Below are 21,661 nucleotides of genomic sequence, written 5' to 3'. Positions count from 1 at the left end.
CTGAAAAAACTATGACAAAAACACAACACAAACAAAACAAAACAAAAAAAAACAAAAAAAAACCCAAAAACCAAAAAAAACCCAAACTACACCAAAAAACAAACCACCCTAAAGATTTAGATCAAAAAGAAAGAAATAATTTTATTTCAATGTTGTTGCTTATAAGATTCATGTTAGCATGATTAACTGCAATGCAATATTTTGGCAGCTGAGAGAGAGAACTGAAAAATATATAGACAAAGGAAAAGCTGGAGAGGATAATCTTGCATACACACAGTGAATGTATGGTGACATCAGAAAAAAAAGGTCAAGTAGCAGTTACAACTGTTTGGTTTTTGGTCTTTATGCAGTTAGCTTAAGTCTTTAGATGCTAATATGGGTAATTTCTTAATGATTATTTTGCTGATGAGATATAATTATTGTTTTCATTTCTTATTCTCATCAGAACTAAAAAACTTTGGTAAATGATGGTATGCCTGTAAATGGCAGGTCCGGAGAAAAAAAAACAAAAAAAAAACCCTTTGTAAGTAAAAATCAATCCCCAGAACACCTTTTCAGCTTTAAAAACTAAAGCTGATAAATAATGCTAAAGATCTGTAAATGTGTGCTGAATTTCAGTCAGGACAACTGATTACATTATACTTACTCGACTGATTTCTTTCCACTATGAGTTTTGCAATGGTCTTTGTTTTAGAAACTAGGAGGCAGCATGTATTAGCTGTTAGCTCACCTCCACCTCAGTTTACCACATGCTTTTGGAGCTGACTAGCAAGCCCTATCAGTCATGTCAGCATCATCGTGCATTTATTTTTATCATTCTCACTGATGCTGCTCAACTTGAAACTCCAAGGCAGTTTCACACCTTGGATCACAACAGAGGCAACACAGGCTTTATAAGGGAATGGCTGAACACTTATGTTAAGCTACATAATCACTGAGCTTTCTCTAGTTTTAAATTCTATATTGAATTTTAAGTGTAATTTCAGTGTGAAGTGCTGTGTTAGTTAAGCATGTCAACTGGCACATGACTTTTGACCTAGAAAAGAGAATTAATTTTTTTTCTTAAAATTCCATTTACAACAAGGTGAAGAATCTTGACCAGGCATTATGCTTTCCCTCTAGCTTTCCTATATGTGAAAGTATTCTGACATGCATGCAATACAGATGACTGAAATCAGCAAAAGTGTTAGTAGTTGCAGGATCCAGTTTTGTAGTGCAGTCTGAGAGAAATAAGGACTTGCTCCTTTGCTACATCCTATATCGTTCATCCTTCACAAAACCCAACAGCAAACTTAAAAAACATACTTAGAGGAGACTTCTTCAAGTAGAAAAAAAAAAAAAAAAATGTAGGCAGAAAAGTCACATGAAGCAATCTACAAAATCTGACAGAACTGTTGGAGCAGCGTATCAAGTGCTACATAAGTTTGTCTGAACTGCTTGTTCCATCATTCCTAGAAGGTGCAGAGAACAAGGTTTTCAGGACCTTTGAGAGTAAAAGCCTATTTATTACTCAGGCCTGTTTCAATATACCTCTATAGCAAGTGGAGGTAGTAGTGTACACAGGTAAAATGGACAATAAAACTAAATAATGCTAAACTGAGACAAGTCCATAGCAAGTAATGTCTTCTAGAAACAGAAAAATAGAAAGCTACTAAACTGTCTTACTGTTACATTTCATGTGCAGCATGTATTGATCATTTCAAATGTCCTCTGTACAAAGACTATTTTCTAAGGAGGAAAAGAAAAAGGCTCTCATGCTATTCATTATACTTCAACTCTTGAAGTTTTTCCCTGAGCTGACAACAAAATTCATGATTTGTTTTAATTTATTTTATTCTGAAAGTATGTTGTCACAGCAGCACCATTAACAGCTTCCATATAAGTGAAAATACTGTTACATGAGGAAGATGGCAGTGTAATTGCATACTACATCTTCAGAGATCTGACTCTGGCAGAGTTGAAGATAAATTCAGTTTCAAATTAATCTGAATGACCCCTTCTTTATTGGCATTGAATTTCTTGAAGTGATCAAATGCCAAGTCATTGAAAATGACCGATAAAAGCTTAAACAATCTGAAATGAGTAATGTAGTGTTTCTTGGATTTCATCTAAGTCCCATATGCTTTACAGCCAGGTACAATATTTTACAGACAATTGGGGGGAGAAGGGGGTATTTGTTTGCTTTTTAACAAATCTGAGTATTCTTCTATTCACTAAGAATATATCAACATGACAAAGAAGGAAAAATCCATTATTGTATCCTCTTACATTTTACATTCACCAAAATTGTGGCTGAAAAATGTAAACACTGCAGCAATTATTTCTGTCATGCAATGTAGGTGTCTGTAAAAGACCTTGGAGTCTGGGCTGGAACTGTTGTGGAAAAGTAATATAAGACTCAAGTGTAGGCAGAGCCCTCTTGGGTCCCTTTTCTTCCACGTCTTCTGAATAACTTGCATAGCAGAGACCCAGTAATATGTATATTTGTAAATACGTTAAAAGTTTACTCAAAGTCACTGAAGTACAACTAAGAAACAGCTGAAGCTACTCTCATCTTGATAATATTTTAAGTCATAGTGATCCATTGCAACTGTTAAAAAAACAAGAGAAGAACTAAGGCTTCCTTTAGTACATTCCCTTGGAAAAAGACGGAAAGATTAGCATGTTCCCTTGTAAAAAATAGTGAAATGACAATAGCCCAACCTTTAGTAGATCAGTCAGAGGGCTACAAAGCTACACCTGGTAATGTCCAAATGTGGATGCTGACACAAGCAGACTTGAATTAGGGATTTTCTCAAACAAATAAAGGAAATTTTGGTCTTAGATATACTTTGCATACTGACGGACAGATGGGGGAAGCAGACAAAACACATTTTTTCAGAGGCAATCAAGCAGACAATCATACAGGTACTGTAGTCCAAACTACTAGCTCACAAAAGAGCAGGTTTTCTCATAATCCAGCAGTGCTAATGTCACTTTTTTCGTCACCTGTAAGTACTGTAAGGCTGAAAAAGCTGACACAGCATCCATTGTAAAGCGATAACTACAGGGAACAGTTTAATTCAGTGACTGGATGCAGAAGTCATTTATCCTGCTGTTACATGATATACAGCTTCTCAGAGTCTTATTTTGTGAAGTGTGACTGAACCAATAGCAGGCGGAAAGCTTTGAGACATCCCCTTGGTATGCCTCAGTCACTGAAGCCCGTCCTGCTATAGTACTGAAACAAAGGTGTAAATTTCCTCCTGCATGTTCACATTTAGTGGAACGGAGAAGGCTATTGCAGATGTTTTCTTGTTTCAAAGGGGCTACTCTGTGAGAGCTGTTGCAGGGTGACACAGGAAAGCAAAGTTTTGGGACAAGAAAATGCTAGTTTTATTGAGAGCCAGCATGAAGTGAATCAAACACCACAGACGTGCTGAAATCTTCTCCAAAAGCTGCTGGCAGTTTTGACAGCAAGGCTGCTGTGTGAGGAAGGCAAACACTACCTGTGCACTGGAAATACCAGCCGCGGTGGTGTTCACTGGCAGCTGGGCAAGGTAACAATCCCAGCAAGAGACACAACTGAACAGGAGAGGCAGGCGCTTCAGCAGCAGTGTAATAAGCCATGGTAATATGTTTTAAACTGAGGCCTGCTGCTACTGGTGTCATTAAAGTCAAGGCTGAATCAAAATGGATCTTGTCTTTTAGCTATTTTAACTCTCATATTTAGCAGTGTTTCAACACAGCTGGTTCCCTGAATGAAACCATTTTGTCCTCACATATCATCAGTAATTATTATTTTTTTTTAATTGTAATTTACGGGGCATTTTTAAAACTTTTATTACCATTAATAGTAAATAAACTGAAAGTAGAAGTGTGCAGAGCTAAAAATGTTTGCCACCTACCTTTTAGTAAGAGCACCCTCTGGCGGCTAGTCTGTAAACTATGCCTTTTTTAATCTTCCCTCTCACGAATAGTAGGAGTAATTTTGGTACTGAATACTACAGAAATGGGTAAAAATTCTTTTTCCATTTTTTTTTTTCCCCTTTCAACTACTTTTAAATGCATAGATACGTTTTCTAAAACAAAATAAAAATGCAAATACTAAAAATTGTTAAACATAGAAGGAATAAAATGCTTATAAACATGCTGTCTACAAGTAGTATTTAATAATAGAGATATAGATATTTAGCTTAAGCGATAGAAATACTGAAGTCCTTACAGTTGTATTGAAACATATGTAGAAATTAGGGGAAATTAGCCTGACCAGTAGGTGAAACATGCCTTTTTTGAATCCTCTGGGTTTTCAATCGCGTTATTATATTTGGATTATTTGTCTGTTTATTTCACACAAGCTTTTTAATTTTAATCTGACACAATATGTTGATCATCAAGAAATCCCAATAATGACTCTTTACTATTTAATCACAGGTATCTTCCATTTAAAAGTACCTGAGTCCTCTCATGTTGGTTCTGCTATTGGAAGGATCAGAGCTGTGGATCCTGATTTTGGGGAAAATGCAGAAATTGAGTACAACATAGTTCCAGGAGATGGAGGAAACTTGTTTGACATCACAACAGATGAGAATACCCAGGAAGGAGTCATAAAACTGAAAAAGGTATGTGGTGTGTAGGGTGTATGTAATGTACCTATGTCTCAAATGAGAAACTAGGTAAGAGTATTAAATGATACCTGGTAAGTACACACAGTACCTTTATTAGAAGCTGTGGTTGTGATTTTTAGTATTAAAATAATTAATAATGTAGTGTTTAATTTAATATAGAATTAGGTATTATTTTCACAAATAACGTCCATTTTCGTGGCAGAAAAGTAATTCTTATCTCTGTCTAAAAAGTATCATTTATCTTTTATGGAAAATTTTCCATGTAAAACCATGTGAAAAATGCTCCACTTCACAGCATGAGCTATAATTTATGTTTGAGGAAATATAGCTCATTTTCACTTATAAGCATTTTATTTTGAAAATTTTCAATTTTTGTTATTTTAATAATGAAGCTATTGTACAGTGCTGTGGGTACTCTACTCAGGATAGAGGATTCACAAGTGGTTGCAAAATGACATGTCCTACTTCCAGTCTCCTAATAATATCCCAAATAGCTGGTTATCAGATATTGATATAAAGGAGCACACTGCATCTCAAGTGTTGATGGTTCTTTAGTGTACTAGAATAATTTCAAGGTTACTGAATTAATGAATTTCAAAAAAGGAAAGGACAAGCATCATTTGGAATACAGTGATTAAAGCATTCAGCGGGACAGATCCAAAACAGGGACAGTCACATTTTAACAAATGCTGGTCTTCTGAGCCTAGGCATGTACAAGTACACCAATGATCAACTTTTTTTAATAAAAAAGAAATCTGAACCAGCAGCTCATTTTGAAAGGCCAGGTTATGTTTTATAGACAGCTCATGTTTCTAGATGTAATTTTTGCAAAATGAGCACACCTTTGAGCTAAACACTTAACAAAGGTCTGGGAAGAAGAGGGTTCTGGACGTGTGTATTAACTCAAGCTCTGATCATTAATCTAGGTTTGCATTATACTCATTCTAGCAACAGAATTCGTGGCTTCAGCCTCTTGACTTGGGCAACAGTAAATTATCCATGGGAGCATTAGAGGACCAGATGATGTCAAGTCACTTATTTCTTTGCTGGTTCCTGTGACATAAGTTACTTGTCAATGAGACATGAAACTCCACTTTCACATGTCCCCTTCTTTTCTGACTAGAAGTTTGAATATACTGCTTCCTTGTTATGTGAATTTGTAATCTTGGTGTAATTAAAAAAAATAATTCTGATCACCTCTTTCCTTCTATGCAGATGACTCAAAAATAGTTCCATCTGGAACTATCAGGCTGAGCAGCTGCATGCCCCTCCATATGCACTGGCAGTCAAAAACAGCAAAGAGTGGGAACCATTGAAAAATGAATGCTTGAGCATCAAGCAGTTTATAGGATTCAGGTCTCCCTGGATTGCTGCTTGTTTTTATATACAGTAATGGAACTTTTTCATGCTTATGGTTAAGTATGTGTATGTTAGACTATATAGACAAATCATGCAAATTTCCATTGCAGATTCAAACAGCTCAGCATGCAATATTTATTATTGATGAAAGGCATCCATATATGACTTTATCAGGACAGGCAAAATGCCTGGCCACTTTTGAGACTGCTATATGGGGAATTAAATAATATCTAATTGAATCACTACTTTTAAAAAAATTGACACAACTAATTCTATATCCAGATACTTTACAGTTGGTCACTGTATTTTGCTGCATTTATTTGTCTTTTCAATAACAATATATGGCTTATCTGAAATTTTAGGGCACTTTTACAACAGCAGAACATTGGTTGATACTACCTAGTGTAAATGATAGATCTCTGTCACTGAACAGGAGGGGGGAAAATGTAATCTTAATCCCTTCTTAATCGTCTTCATCATGGTGAGCCTGGGGACAGTGATAGGCTGTGAAGGTCAGGGAATGCTACCTTTGTTCTGTAATGCCTTTATACAGTCCCTACACATTGTCTTTCACAAGACTTTTCTTAGGGAAAAGGTTCCATTCACAAAGTTTTAAATGATCCAAGTGTTTTAAGGCATTTCAGAAACATTCAAAATCCATCCACTTGAATTCCCTGCTGGATCCCAGGTTTAACAAGAGCAATCCATATTCTTAAGGATACCATTAACTCAGTTGTCTTTTCATATCCTCTATGCTTGTAATACTATAAATGTGTTTGCATGGGTTGCAGTTTTTCAGATTTTCAGAAGTGCTGGACATTCATAATTCTGTAGACATCTATTGAAACACATGCTGCCTGTACTGCACAAGCCTGAAACAGCACTATTTATTTGCCTGCACAGAAACTATTACACACTGCATGGTGTTCAAAACACTGATTTGACTTTGTTGGACTATGCAAATATTTAAGTTAGATATGCATTTAAGTCCTTTAAATCAAAGATGGTCAATGAACAGGGCCAACACTTTCATTTATGGATTTAAACAGTCAAAACCACTAATAAAAAGTGCTATGTGCTTTAAAAACAAGATTGCACTTTTTTTCTGTATCATAGCATATGCTGAAGCTGTAAGTGCTGCAGTAATTCAGTTTTGAGCCATTTCAAAACCATTTATAAAATTTGCTTTTATTTTTCCTAAAACATTTCTTGCAGACAGAAACTGTCAATCACTGCAGAGATGCTTTGTTATGTTATGCCATGTTGTTATGCAAAAAAACCCCAAACAAACTTTGGGGATATTTTTATCTCAGAACTGAGGAAAATTGAGCCATCCTGGACTATGTTTATTTTTGGTGGAAAATGCATTTGATGATAAAAGACTGCACAAGCCAAATTCTTCCTTTTAGTGCTCTAAGTGCATTGGTGGAGACTCTGCTTTTTGGACACTAAATAGGCAGAAATAACTACAGCTGAACAAGGTGCACATCTTAAATAATCTGTTTTGGTTGCTGATTTATTTTGATACTATGATCCAATATGAACTTGATTACTACTCATCTTGTGCTATTTACATATATGTATTAAAAATGGAATAAATTTTCTTATGTTCTGCTGAAGAAATGATCCACATATCACTTAGCACCACTGTGTGGATAGTAATGTAATAGATTCCCAGATTCCCATCTCTAAAAAAAAAGAAAAAAAATCAGCAAAAAGAGAGGGAAATGTCTGTTTTTAAGACAGTGTTGCATACATGTCTCTGTAAGAGGAAGAAATATTAATATATTAGGAAAAGAATGGCTGATTTCTTCCCTTGTCTGGTTGTATTTAATACAGTATTTATTGGCTTTTACATTTATATAGTATCTGTCATCTTACTTCAATTCTTCAACAAGTTACAGTAAGGTCCAGGCAGCAGTGACAAAAGGTACCTTCTTACCATTTTTGTAATGGAGTGTAGGGGCCTCAGGTGGCATGTGAAGTAGTGTTTCCCGGCAAGATCCTGGTTTTAGTGAAAATTACAAGAAATCTTTAATGACCACACCCAACAGAAAACAGAAGGATCCAGTCTTCACTGAACATTTGGCACTACATTTATTAAACTACAGATGAGATTAGCACATTGTGTACAGAAGCCTCTTAATTGGCTCAGTGTGAGCTAATCCAGAAATTGAGCAGGGTTCAAGCACTGGGCCCGGCTCAGACATTACTTGCTGATTTGTAAAGAGTATCATTAAAACCCAGGAAAAAAAACTGTTTCTAGGTTTCACGTGGTATGATCCTACACTGCTGCACGTACTAGGTGAGGTTCTCTATATGGGTCAGTGGAAGCTCAGGGAATATCTGCATTTTTATTTTTTTTTTTTTTGTAAACTGGGTTCCACTGCTAACTGATCAGGCAACAAAGCTGTATCCTTGAAATCACATTATCTCAGAGATGACAAGGCACTGCATGGTGAGAAATGGTAACTTCAGCAATGACAAAATAACAGAAAATGGGAGGAGAATGAACAGACCCAGTAGCTGCACGGAGGTATTTGGTGTGTATGCCTCCTTACAACATCAGGGACAACTTTTTAGATGCCTTTAATTGGAGTCAATAAGTAGAAGTGTGACTGCTGACGAAGCTGAGTTGTCCTGCTCAAGGGACAGCCCATGTATTTAGTGCTGGGACATTGCTATGAAGTAAAAACATCTGTACATCATAATAGTGAGCATAAGGCACACTCCTGACATCCCTCAGGCAGAATTGAGTTGTCGCTACTACTTGCTTTACTAAGAAAAGTGTAGAGACTGGTCACCCACCTCTCCCCTTTGTTCTCCAGAAGCAGGGAATACCTTCTGCAGGTATGTACATGGGCTCTGACTGCCTATGATCATAACTCATCAGTTTGTGGGAGTGGGAATTGGAGTTTTACCTTTCAAGGAGGAAGAGCAGGCAATATTAAGTCCTTCAGTATAGGCAGAAAGTGGTGAACCAGATACAGATGCAATCATAAGGACCACGACAGCCACAGAGAAGACTGACAGAGTGAGGAAGGGGTGTTCTTCAGCCACAGCAGTTTGCAGATAGACCTGTTGGGTTTGATTTTCCTGAAACAGGGAAAGGCACCTGCAGAAACCCAAGCAGCAAACAGCTGAACCCCTAACATTGGTCAGCTTCTTCCCTTCTTCAGATACAGAACATATGTATTTTGCCTGCTTCCCATCAAATCTGGAAACAATTAATTTAGATTTGGTCAAATCTAAAGCACTTTTTGTAGATGTGGCCTACAGATCTCTTTTTTATTGTGCATTCTTGTCTCCATAATTAATGAATGTTCCTGGTTCCCCTGGAGCTAGCTTTAATAAATCAACCTGCTCTATAATACCATTAATTTCCTTATGCTTTTTAATATCCAGTGTAGTTACTGAAACATGCCAATGCACAGCAAATGGTCTTATGGCAGCATTTCACAACACATATAGACATTAAACCCATCTTCAAGGGGAATTTGTTGCCAGGTTTCTAGACAGGTACACATGACATTGTTGTTCCACAGTGCACAATGCTAGTATGAAGACAAGCCTAAGTTACTATGTGCTTTCTCTCAATGTAGCTAGTGACTGCAACTATTCATATGTCCTGGAGCTTACAGTATCATCCCAAAATATGTTTTTTCCATCATTGTGGATCATGAAAGCCTGTATCACTGAATAGTACAGTTGTATCTCTTCTGTGTGGATTAAAATATCTTTCTGTAGTTTCTGATGCTGCCTTTTTAAACTGGCAGGATAGTTCTTTTCCCACTCTTGCCATGCTTCTTATAATAATTCATTATATCTTTAATCCCCCCCTTTTTTTTTTTTCTTTCTGTTCTTTAATTCTCTCTTTCCCCATCTATTAATCTATCTACCTATTCATTTATCTATCTATCTAAAATATAAATGTACATATATATGCACCTATATAGTAGCATTCCTTAACTTCTACCTTGAATATGGGAAACAGTAATATTTCAAAATATATTTATTTCTAACATGGAGCTGTTTATGTGCCTTCCTAGTGATACTAAATGGGCCTGTTCATGGTACTACCAGAGCTGCAAGATAAAGTGATTTATCAGTATGTGTTATTTGATTTGGGGATTTGTGGAATGCCTTTGCTGCATACAGCTGTATATATGCTGATAGTGCTCTACTACCCAACTATATAGAGCAGCTTGTAACTGCAACACAGGAAAAGGCAGATAAGAACCAGCAGGGAGGCCAAATACATCTGTTCTGTCACTGGTACTTAGAATATCTGTTACAAATACTCCTCTAATTGTTGAATATTTCACAGTTAATAAGACATTGCCTTAATATTAGCAAAAATGCTGTTTACTGTGGAAAAACCCAAAAGTTTTGTAAAATAAAAGCCTTGTTCAAACTTAGCTTTATAGAAGGAATAAATATTTCTATTGGTTACCTAAAAAAAAATAAATAAAAATTCTTTGAAGTAATTCCATTAAAATCTGTTTAATTGAAACACTTTTCAATAATCTTACTGTGCTTTTCTGATTCAAACATCTGCTATATTTGTACCCTTAACATAATTCCAGATTTTAAATGAAAACAGGACTGAACACTGTCAGACATTTTTTAAGTAACAGAAATAAAATATTTTAAATTTTAAAAAAGACAGCTAAAATACCTTGTCAACCACTCATGTCCTTCACAGATTTTAGTGGTATATACTAAAAGCAGAAATACAAATAATTGCTATTTTAACACCTTTAAAACTAAACATCCAAAAAGCTTTGCCCAAGACCTAGGTCAACGTTCAGTTCTTCTGTTTTCAGGCAGACTCAGGGCAGAAAAATGCCAAAATTTGAGACTGTCTGTCTATAGCTATCTATATGGATAACTGTGCAAAACTGGGAACCAGAACTGATTGGGAGATCATAGCATGGATTCCCCATAAGCACAATACATTGAAACCATCCTCCTGCTGCATTGCATATGTTGTACAAAATCTTTTTTTGTTTTGAAATTAAATCCTAGGTTTGCAACATTTCTCATCTTTCAGCAGACATTTCAGCTGCAGTTTAGCCTCACATATTAAAATGCTAAATATGTTATACTGAAAGGCTAAATTCTGCTATTTTGTCAGCAATTGTCACGAGTTTCTTTCTCTGACAATGGCTCATCACTTTCAGCCTTTCTCTTCTTGAGTGCCATCTGTGCTTCGCATTGGCCACATATTGTTTCATCTATAACTACATCATTAGACCCATAGAAGGACTGAAAGAAAGAACAAGTTGCTCTGAGGTTACAGCAGGAAAACACTTTCCTTTCATGGGGTCAAACTGTCTTTTCAAAAATATAACATAACATTGCCCCATAATATTTGGGGGAAAGAAGAAATGAAGCTACTTTACCTGATTTCTGAGTAGCTGTGCACTAAAATATGCCAGCCAAAGCACACCAATATACAGAATTGCTTGAAATTCCGTTCCTTTGGCCATCCCAAAACAAAAGTTATTTTCCCTTTGCATCACAAATGTTGTGACTGGGCCCTGGCCAAAGACCATGATCTGGTACTGCGGTCTTGAAGAGAAACTCAGTGAATGACAGCTTCCAAGAACCACATGGATTATGGCTCTTTCCTTTAGCACATCTATCTTCAAATATACTCTCGCATCACATGAAGCAAACTAAACAGTTTTAATGCAGGTTTTGAGGTATGAAAGATACACACAAGAATCACAGAATAACCAAGGCTGGAAAAGGCCTTTGAGATCATCAAGTCCAGCCTATGACCTAACACCACCACAACAGGTAGACCATGGCACTAAGTGCAACATCCAGTCTTTCCTTGAACATATCCAGGGATGGTGCTTCCACAACTGCCTTGGGAAGTCCATTCCAATGTCTAATCACCCTTTCTGTGAGGAAGTATTTCCTAATACCCAACATAAACCTCCCCTGGAGCAGCTTCAGGCCATGCCCATGTCTTATTGCTAGTTGCCTGGGAGAAGAGCCCAGCTCCCACCTGACTACAACCTCCCTTCAGGTAGCTGAAGAGACTCTCCTCCAGGCTAAACAAGTCCAGCTCCCTCAGCCTATAAAGATTTTCCCTCTAGTCCTTTCACCAACCATGTTGCTCTCCTCTGGACCTGCTCCAGCACCTCAATATCCTTCTTGAAGACAGGGGCCCAGAACTGCACACAGTACTCGAGGTGAGGTCTCACCAGTGCTGTGTACAGGGGGAGAATTACGTCCCTATTCCGGCTGGCCACACTATTCCTGATACAAGCCAGGATGCCATTGGCCTTCCAGGCCACTGTAACCCCTCATAGTGAGACTTTTTCCCTTCCAGACTGGTTCTGTAGGGGCCAAGTTTTCTCCCCCCCCCTTTTTTTTTTTTTGTTTGTTTTTTAATTGGTTAACAATTTATATAATCAGCTGAGGAAGAGTTTGTGGGTGCTTTTTTGTTTGTTTGGGGGTGATTTTTTGGCATTGCATAACAGTGAATATAAGTAGTATAGAAAGGGAAAAGGCAGTGTGACATCAACGTTGATAGTGAAGCAGCGTGTCCATTTGCAGCAAAGGTAACAGCTTAGGGTTTCACCACTAGGGAAGAAGATCTTCCACACTTAATTTTGTCTGTTTCTTTTTGTCCTTCTTCATGTAAGTCCAGTCATGGAGGTGCAACTCACACTGGCTCTTACTAGGAATTTTATCTGCAGGAGGATGGTTGCATGCGATAATGGATTGGTTAGCACTACTTGGCTTTCAAGATTGATTTTTTTTCTATGGCATACAGACTTGGATGGCTAATTTTAAATCCCCAGCTCAAAAAAGACTGACCATCTAATCTATTACAATTACAAAATCTTTCATAAGCATTTAAAATCATTATGCTAGCTGTTCACTTAACGTAAGTCAAGGAAAGTCAATTTATTTTAATGGAGCTAGTTCAATTTACACCAGCCAGTCATCTGGCCAATTATGGCCTGTTGTGATAAAGACAGAAAAAGGCAGAATTTACATCTATTCTAGCTGTGACAAATGACTGTAAATTCTGCAGTAATGATGTCTGGGGAAAAAAAGAAGTTACAGATATTGAAATATTGCTGCTCATACGCTTGTGATCCTGCTCTCTTTCCCAGATCGCATGCCCCTTCCCGTTAGAAAAATTTCCCACTTGACAATTATAGTCAGAAACCACTAGGTGCCAGTGTTACGCAAACAACGGAAAAACACTGTCAACAAAAAACGTGAGAGCCGGTGCAGCTAGAGCCTTTAACCGAAAATAAAGCCTCTGCGTTTTTTTAACTAAATAAGACTGCATTAAGGTTTTTGAGATTATTATTTTTCTAAATTTACAGAAGTGAACACCAAAACAATCTGATTGGAGGATACATTTGCATAAAAAGCCTAGATAGGAACACAAAAGCTTCTATACTGCCTTCAAGACCTTATGGAATACACAGATCATAAGGCAGAGTCAAAGTCTGCATTTTTCAACATACATGCAGCATGAATACACAGGGCGAATAGCAGTTCCCAGCTAAGATAGACATTTTAGCAGAAAACTTGAATTCACATTCCGAGCCACATCTGAAGTTTGGTTTGACACATTGGTATCTATCTCTGTTTTTATTTGGGCTCATTTCCATCATTGTCATAGTCCTTTGAAAGCTTTAGCTGCTAAAATAAATTTAAATATTCTGTTTAAGGAACTTGATCAGCTAGAGACAGCTTATCTATCGCCTGTGCCTGGGAGTTGCAAATGCCTATCTCTGATCAACCTACACATGGCATTTGCAAGACATGCAAGCATTTGCATCATTTGCAAGAAATCAATTTCACTCATTTAACTTTAGACATCTACAGTGTAACTGTTTACATCTATGCCAGTCATCCTGATTGTGTTTTATGTGGAGAAACAGTAATTTCCTACGTATTATTAACCTGGGTACTTTCAGAAACCGCCTTAGCATGAGATGAACTGCAAAACCAATTTAAATGGCTAGTTCAGGAGCTGAAGTTTACACTGAAGGTGTCTTAAGTTATGCCAGACTAATCCTACCAAAATTATTTTCCAATATTTAATCTTTAGTCAAATCTGATGGTTTTGTTTTCTTTTGCTTTCTGCAGCCATTAGACTTTGAAACAAAAAAGGCATATACTTTTAAAGTTGAGGCCTCCAATCTCCATCTTGACCATCGATTTCACTCAGTGGGTCCATTCAAAGATACTGCCACTGTGAAGATAAATGTGTTGGACATGGATGAACCTCCAGTTTTCAGCAAGCCTATGTACACAATGGAGGTTTATGAGGATACACCTGTGGGGACCATTATAGGTGCAGTGACAGCACAAGACCTCGATGCTGGCAGCAGCTCAGTTAGGTAAGAAAGCTTTTCTTTCTTCAATAACTCTCATGCAACCCAAAGTGCTGCTAAGAGTGACATTCACTGGCAAAGAACTTAAAAGACATAAAATGTTCTAGGTCTTTTTCTGTAACAGCAAACTTCTGCTCTGAACAATGTTGAAACAAGACATTAGTTTGAGGGGCGTATCTGGTAAAATACATTAAGTGCTGACAGCCTATCATATAGATCATGTAAATTACCATGATATGACTTCAGAGATGATGTGCTGTCGCTAAGGAAGGAAAAATATAGTTTTGCCTGGTGTCTGGGGCTTCCACAAAAGCAGCTCTGAAGTACAGGAGTGAAAAAGGAGGTAATATGCAAATGTAACATCTGTGTTATACCTCAATGAGTGACAGTGAGCACTGCCCCATTCACAAGAACCACTACATCTGGCAAATAATAAATGCATTGATAAATAATTGCTACACCTATCTTGGCTAAGGCTGGGGGGATGTCATTGCTGGCCAACATCTCAGTATTCAGTAGACTTCAGTACAAGTAAGCCCTTGTGAGAAAAACCTCTCATTTACTGGTATGAGAGATTTTCCTGAAATAAAAGAGGGAGGGAGCTGTTATATAATTGTAATATACTGATTTTGGTGCATTTCCAGCTGCACTAGAAACTATAAAGTGAATCAGACTCCTGTACCAATAAGAAAGCTCCTGTGCAGACATGGCCAAAGATGTACACAGTCATCACACATATTTCCAGTACCAATGCATGCTGTTCTTACATAACTTCAGGAAATATTTTTACTGCCAGACCTTGATGAGCAATACTGCAGACATAATGGAAGTAATCAATATTTAGATACTAATGTTTACCAAATGGGACTATTACGGAACAGGAAAGTGCCACTAATATATACAGAGTGCATACATGTTCATGCATGACTAGAAATTCAATTTGGACTTTTAAATCAATGTTTACTAAATATGTGTATTTTGACTTAGTATTTATATTGTCAAAATTCACACTAAACATGCTAGTTCACATGTTGTAATCTTATGCAAAAATTTGACATGGAGTTGTGACCGTTTAGCTCCTGCTTCATCAAATCACTGTTAATTACTGCTTAAAATTATTGCTAATGTTTGTTTTACCATTAAAAAAATAATTCTTAATTCCTTTATAATACTGAAAAGTATTTCTTCATGCATCTGTGACACATTCCTCCTGAAAAAAAGTTCAAAATCTTCATAACAAAGATTGAAATGGGAATCTTTCTCCCTGATGGTAACCTATGAAAATAACCTTATTGAAGTCAATATTCTGTTGAAGTCCATACTCTCTTGCAACCAGATAGCAAACCTTTAATCGTATTGTTGAACAGGTTTTCATATGACAGCAGAATCATTTGAATATATAACAACTCATCAGTGAGAATTTTTTTACGACCAGAAGTTAGAAAAACATAAATTAGTTTGAAAGAGTTGTGCTTGATTACAGCTTCTTAATGTAGCCTAACCAATTACACACTTTCAACTGGATAAAATCTGGATTGTCTCATAGATAAAGAATGGCTCCATGAATTTAATCATATTTAGAGAAAGAATCCAAGCCTCTTCTGTGTAAATATTCTCTCTAAATAAACATGGAGAAGCAAATAATTTACTGTAAGGAAACAGCCCATACAATTTGCTGGGTGGCACTGTTTCTCTATAAAATAATTATTTTTTTAATGAAATGTTTTCCTAGAGCAGTTTGGCCATTAAGGTACCTGTTACAACAACAACAAAAAGAACAAGCTGCCAAATAATAGAGGTTGGATAGAAAAACAATCTCACTGTATGCATCAGAAGGCACAACTCTGGAGAACAAAGCAGGCTAGAGCAGCTCACATGAAAGGAAGCAGCAGTAGCATCTAAATCCATATTATCAGACAAAAGCCTCAGCTCTGTTATGCTAGACACATCTGGAAGGGGGAGGTAACAGCTAAGAATGAAGACTGGACTCAACAGTTTGAAAAAGAAAAATATTTTGCTGGAAGCCATTGACAACGTTGAGGTTTATTTTATTTTTCTCTTTGCTTCTGTTACTGGAATCAAGCTTTTGGACAAGTCAGGAATTTTAGACAGTTTTGTGGTATAGTATTTGTTGAGCTGGAAGGGCGGAGAGCACATATTCAGTGAGAAACAGGAAATTAAACACAAAGAGAAAAGGGACCACAGGTATTCAACACTTGCAAGGGTGACTGGCTTTGAAGTTGTTTTTGGAACATTACCCCAATGAACTTGACTTTCAAAATGTGTTAGATCTGGAGTTTATGTATCTCAGGAGAGCTGCTTTGTCTATTCCCATTTTATCCATAGTGTTGCAAGAAATGCTCAGCATAAATGTTAAGAGGAAGTCCTATGTACTTTGTAGTTATTAAAAATCCCAAAGCACTTCTGAAAAGAGCAACGATCTCATGTTCTTCTGAGTCCTCTAGTTTACGATGGTTACAAACTATCTGTGAGGGGGAGGAAAGAAAAAAAGGGGGGGAAAGCATCAGCACATGTAGAGTATTTCAGTGTATGTAATATGTAAATATGCAAGTGGTTTTAGTAAAGTTCCTGGTGCTTTTGTTATAAGGAATCTCAGGACTTCCTAAGATCACTGTTACATGTGTCCATACATGCATGAATGTTACAGACAGAGCTGTCTAAATAACAAGAAAGTACACATAGAGTTATCTGCAATATTTTCTAAAGTAGTGATCTTTATCTAAGTGTCTGTAACATTCAACAACTTTGCACTGACAACTTTGATGTTTTCAGATTTCCTTGGTGATGATTTTCTGGCATAAAGCATAAAAGGATTTTTTCTCCTGGTGTGAATGCCAGATATGACTCCAATTACAATGAGTTTCATATTCTGTGCCACAGCACTGTCCTTAAGATCTTCTCTGCTTGACTCAGGAGTTTTGCTTTATGAACTGCAAGTACCACTCAAGGCAGAAAAGCTGTGGGAACTGTGCATTTTCCTGTCCAAGTCCAGAATTATGACACCGTGATATTAAAGAAAGAAAAAGTCATGTGTATTAGTTACAGATCAATCGCCCTCAAAATCTTGGGGACAAGACTGTATTCCCTGTCTGTGCTTCCAAAGGAAAAGCCTTATTTATTTTCTGAACTAGTTCACAGTGGTCTAGAAAGTTTTATGGATAGGTTGTTTTCACAGTGAAACATCTTTACTATGTAAAGATTAAGAAAATGCAAATAGTATATTACTTCCTGAATCCTTAAACACTTTATCCTAATGTACAAGCACAAACAAGATGAATTGAAGTTACATATTTAACAGGAAAGTGCTTGATCCGTAATTCTTCTGAATTTTTTTGTGCTCACACTTTTTGCATTTGTTTTTTTCTTTGAAAAGAAAGTCCTACCCTGTGAGATCAAAGTTAATCTTATAGTTATATACACACATAGAAAGACTGGGACATCTAGCTCCTCCAGCACCTCAAGCCTCTTCATTTCATTACAGATTAAGTTATAGCTATTTTTGTTTATATGGTATTGCACTAGGGAGGACAAGATGGTTTGCCAGTTGGCTTTGCACAGATGAAAGATTGTGAGACTCAATAATTTTGTTTCCTTTTTAGCTGCTCTGGTGAGTTTTGAACATTCATGCTCTGTTGCTTCCTGTCTGTTTTTGTCTCAGTTTTAGCTCTACGCCATCCCTTGCCTTTTACTAAAGTCCCAGTCTCCAAACCACTTTTAAGACCTCTGTTTCAAGTTCTATTTTATCCAGACTAACTAGTTGAAATCCCTGCACCAGTACGTCTCAGTTCCTGCTGCAGATCCCTTGCTATCTTCTTCAGTCCTCTTAGTAGCCCACCCTTTTAGGAAATGCCAGAGCATCCTGTGCTCTGGCAGTCTAATACCAGTCTCCTGTTTCACAGTCTGTCTTCCTTTCTTTCACAGCTGGCTTCTGCCTTTTTCTTCCTGAACCACATCCTATTCTACTGCATTGCTTTCTTCTTCTGATAATAGATGTGCTTTTTTATCTCAGTGGCTTGATGTATTTTTTATCTTTTTGTTCCAGCTACCTTCGTCTTCTTTGTAGACTACAGAAACTAGGTTACTATCCCAAAATTTTTTCTGAGTCACAAGGGGTATATTTGGTCAACATATCTGCTCTTTCCCCACCAGATTCCCTAATTTCTAGTCTCATTTGACTCAGTGAGCACTCAGCTGTCATATACACAAAAACATCCCCATCTATCTATTAAACAGGGCAACAAATTCCTACATTGCCTTCCTATTTCTCCCTGACTTTCCAACTCTTCCTCTCTTCACTTATCTGGCTTCTAGGCTTTGTCTTCATGACCTCAGGCAATCACATCCTCCACCCCCTTGTCCTCTTCCTGCAAGTTCCTCTCCATACATTCACAGGTGTGGCTCTGCAGTTCTTTAGGCCTGAATGAGTTAGCTTGCTCCTCAGCAACTGGGTGGTTTTAAGGAACTAAACAGGAAGGTGACTTCTCTTCAAACCTTTCTCTTCTGTGGATAAACCATCACTGAAAAGGAAAGCTGCTTTCTTGCAGCTTAAGGAATTTCTAGTCTTCAGCAACTGACTGTATCTCTGCTTTACCTTTAACATGAAGCAAGATATGGATAACAAATTTTTATGCCAGTTTAAATTAATAATGATAGTTTAAACTAATGTTTTGTTTCACATTTGCGATGAATTAGGTGCACAGAAACAGACAGTTACCACAGGTCAGCTGACAAATGACTCAGTTATGCTGATTGAAGGATTGTGGTACCTTGTTTCCAGGGATCATCTTGGAGCTACTACAAGTAGCCACTATCAGAAAAACTGCAGATTTCTTTTAACTTAATTGTAAATCTATAGACTTAAGTCTGAAGTGGTTGTATATCATTCCTTGGTGGGGAAGGTAACTGTTCTGTCACTCATTAGGAATCTGTGATACTGCAGCATGTTCACTGAGAACTGCCAGAGGTGAGCTGAAAAACCCTTCTTAGTAATTTTGGAGCACATGCAGACTGACTTTTTGATCTGTGTGGATTTTCACAAGACTGACAGGAACATGGAGTACAGGTCAGTACTTTCTGGTGCAAGTCAGAAAGCCTGACCTTCCCAAATAAAAGATTGCTAGGATTCATTTGACATGCATGAATTTTCCTAGATCAACTTCTGGAAGCATATGTAGCATTAAATATTATTTTCGAAGTCCAGCAAGTCAAAAGCAACTGAGAACAAAACTGGGAGAGGCTAGTAATTCATCAGCTTACAGAATCACAGAATCTTTTTGGTTGGAAAAGACATTTAAGATCATTGGATTCAACCATAACTTAACCAACTACTAATCTAACTAGTCTAGTGCTTATACTATGTTCCTAAGCACATCTACATGGCTCTTAAACACCTGCAGGGATGGAGACTCATCTACCTTCCTTGGCAGCCTATTCCAGTTTTTAATTACCCCTTCAGTGAAGAATTTTTTCTTAATATCCAATCCAAACCTCCCCTGGTGCAACTTGAAGCCATTTCCTCTTGTTCTATCACTTGTTACTTGGCAGAAGAGACCAACACCCACCTTGCTGAGACCTCCTTTCAGGTAGCTGTAGAAAGCAATCAGGTCTCCTCTCAGCCTCCTCCAGGCTAAACAACTCCAGTTCCTTCAGACAACCTACTGCAGCTTGTGAAAACCAGCAAGTGATCTTCAATTCACATATGCAAGTGTATTAAGCTATAAAATGTCAATCAGGAATTTAGGTCTAAGTATACTTAGATCAAGTACATTGATGGACTACTGCTTTCAATGAATTACCTGTTTGAGCGGCAGTTGGAGGCTGAAAATCAAGAAGTGTGCATTCTGCTCCAAGGCAGAAAAAAACAACTTGGCAGGGAAAGCTTTTAAATTAATTGAGAATAGTTAAAAAGCCAGAGAGAGAGGAAAGGAACAATATGACCATAATAGTTCTGGTTTACTTCACAGCACTTTTACCACCTGGTGATGTGATTTTACAACACCAGTTCACATCCCAGAGGCACACACTCTAATTTTACTTTAGCTCAAATAATAGTCGTCCTTATTTTTGATCAAGGGCTTTTATTCCAAATTTCTCCAGCAATTGATTTCTCAAACATTCTAGAAAGCAATTGTGAGATTAAAACAGAGGTTTAATGGCTGCAGTTATGTCACCTCAAGCTGTGAACCTCTCAGGGATTGACACTAAGAGATTTAAAAAGGGTCAGGACTTAAACCAACATCTAACAAAGCCATATATGCTACAGGGAATCATTAGTTGGTTATTCTGCACAGTGGTACACAAATTCAAACCTGAAACCATCTTCCTACAACAAAGTCAAGCTTCCCAACATTTTAAATTGATGATCTTATGTCCCTTTCCAGATAATAACTATTTTAACCATCACAATGTAGTCAGATTCCAGGTCTTTTTTATTTTAATTTCTCCTTTAGGTGTGTTTGTAAGCACTGGCTTTACTTTCCTGTCTTAAAATTCTCAAGTTTATTATAATGGTTAAATAATTATTGCATACAGACTTTCGCATATATTTGGTTTGCGTATACTTGCTTTAGTATGTGCAAACAAAAATAAAATAATTAAAAAGTCTGCTGTAAGATTTAATTTAAGTAAGAAGTCTACAGATTTATAACAACAGATTAATTTAGGCAGTAAATCTGAAAATAGTGTGGAGGAAACACAGAACTGAAATTCCAGATCAGGTAGGAGAGAAGAAGCAATTTTAGAGGCAAATTATGAGACCTGACTTGGCTCACATCAGATCATCAGTGTGCAAAGGGGAGCAAGGAGGTGCTTATCCAGAAACTTCTGCCTGAGGCTCTCATGAAATTTGTAAAATCTTTGAAAAGGTGACTCTGTACTTATATTGATCTCTGCAAATTCTGAGTTCCTTTATATGTGCAGAGGACTGGGAAGGAGAAATGAAAAAGGAAAATGCATCAACTCCTGCAGTGTCAGAGCTATCCTGAACAATCTCTTTTGAGTGCTTCACCAAACCAGCTTCAGAGCAAGAATGCAGCCTCCAATTCCTGACTTCAGTGTTTCCTCTTGTAGATCCAGCTGATAACCCAAGCAAGTCCCAGCTGAGGATCTAAGCAAGCAATAAATTCTCTCTGCTGTATACTGCAGTTTTCTCTACAGTCAGCATTATTGCTGTTACTTGCTTTTTCATTGATTGTCTCAGCATCAGCATTTTACTTCAGCCTTTTTATGGGGGGAAAAAATGAAAGATTTGTTTAGATTTTATTATACAAAAAATAGAGAACAGAGCTAATATTTACA

At 37.2% G+C, this 21,661-nt stretch overlaps 1 protein-coding gene across 1 annotated transcript in view; it reads left to right on the top strand.

Annotated features, from left to right (window-relative positions):
- The window catches only part of CDH12 (cadherin 12, type 2 (N-cadherin 2)), a 153,163-nt gene that overhangs the window by 102,417 nt on the left and 29,085 nt on the right, over window positions 1-21,661 (top strand). Inside the window, exons 5-6 of the mRNA XM_010002406.1 lie at window positions 4,414-4,601; window positions 14,097-14,350. Of these exons, the coding sequence (XP_010000708.1) occupies window positions 4,414-4,601; window positions 14,097-14,350 (442 nt within the window). The remainder of the gene's footprint in view (window positions 1-4,413; window positions 4,602-14,096; window positions 14,351-21,661) is intronic.

Source organism: Chaetura pelagica, unplaced genomic scaffold (genome assembly GCF_000747805.2).
Source record: "Chaetura pelagica isolate M959 unplaced genomic scaffold, ChaPel_1.0 scaffold81, whole genome shotgun sequence".
NCBI lineage: Eukaryota > Metazoa > Chordata > Aves > Apodiformes > Apodidae > Chaetura > Chaetura pelagica.
The sequence above is the reverse complement of the archived record's forward strand: the minus strand, read 5'-3'. Positions and strand labels throughout refer to the sequence as shown.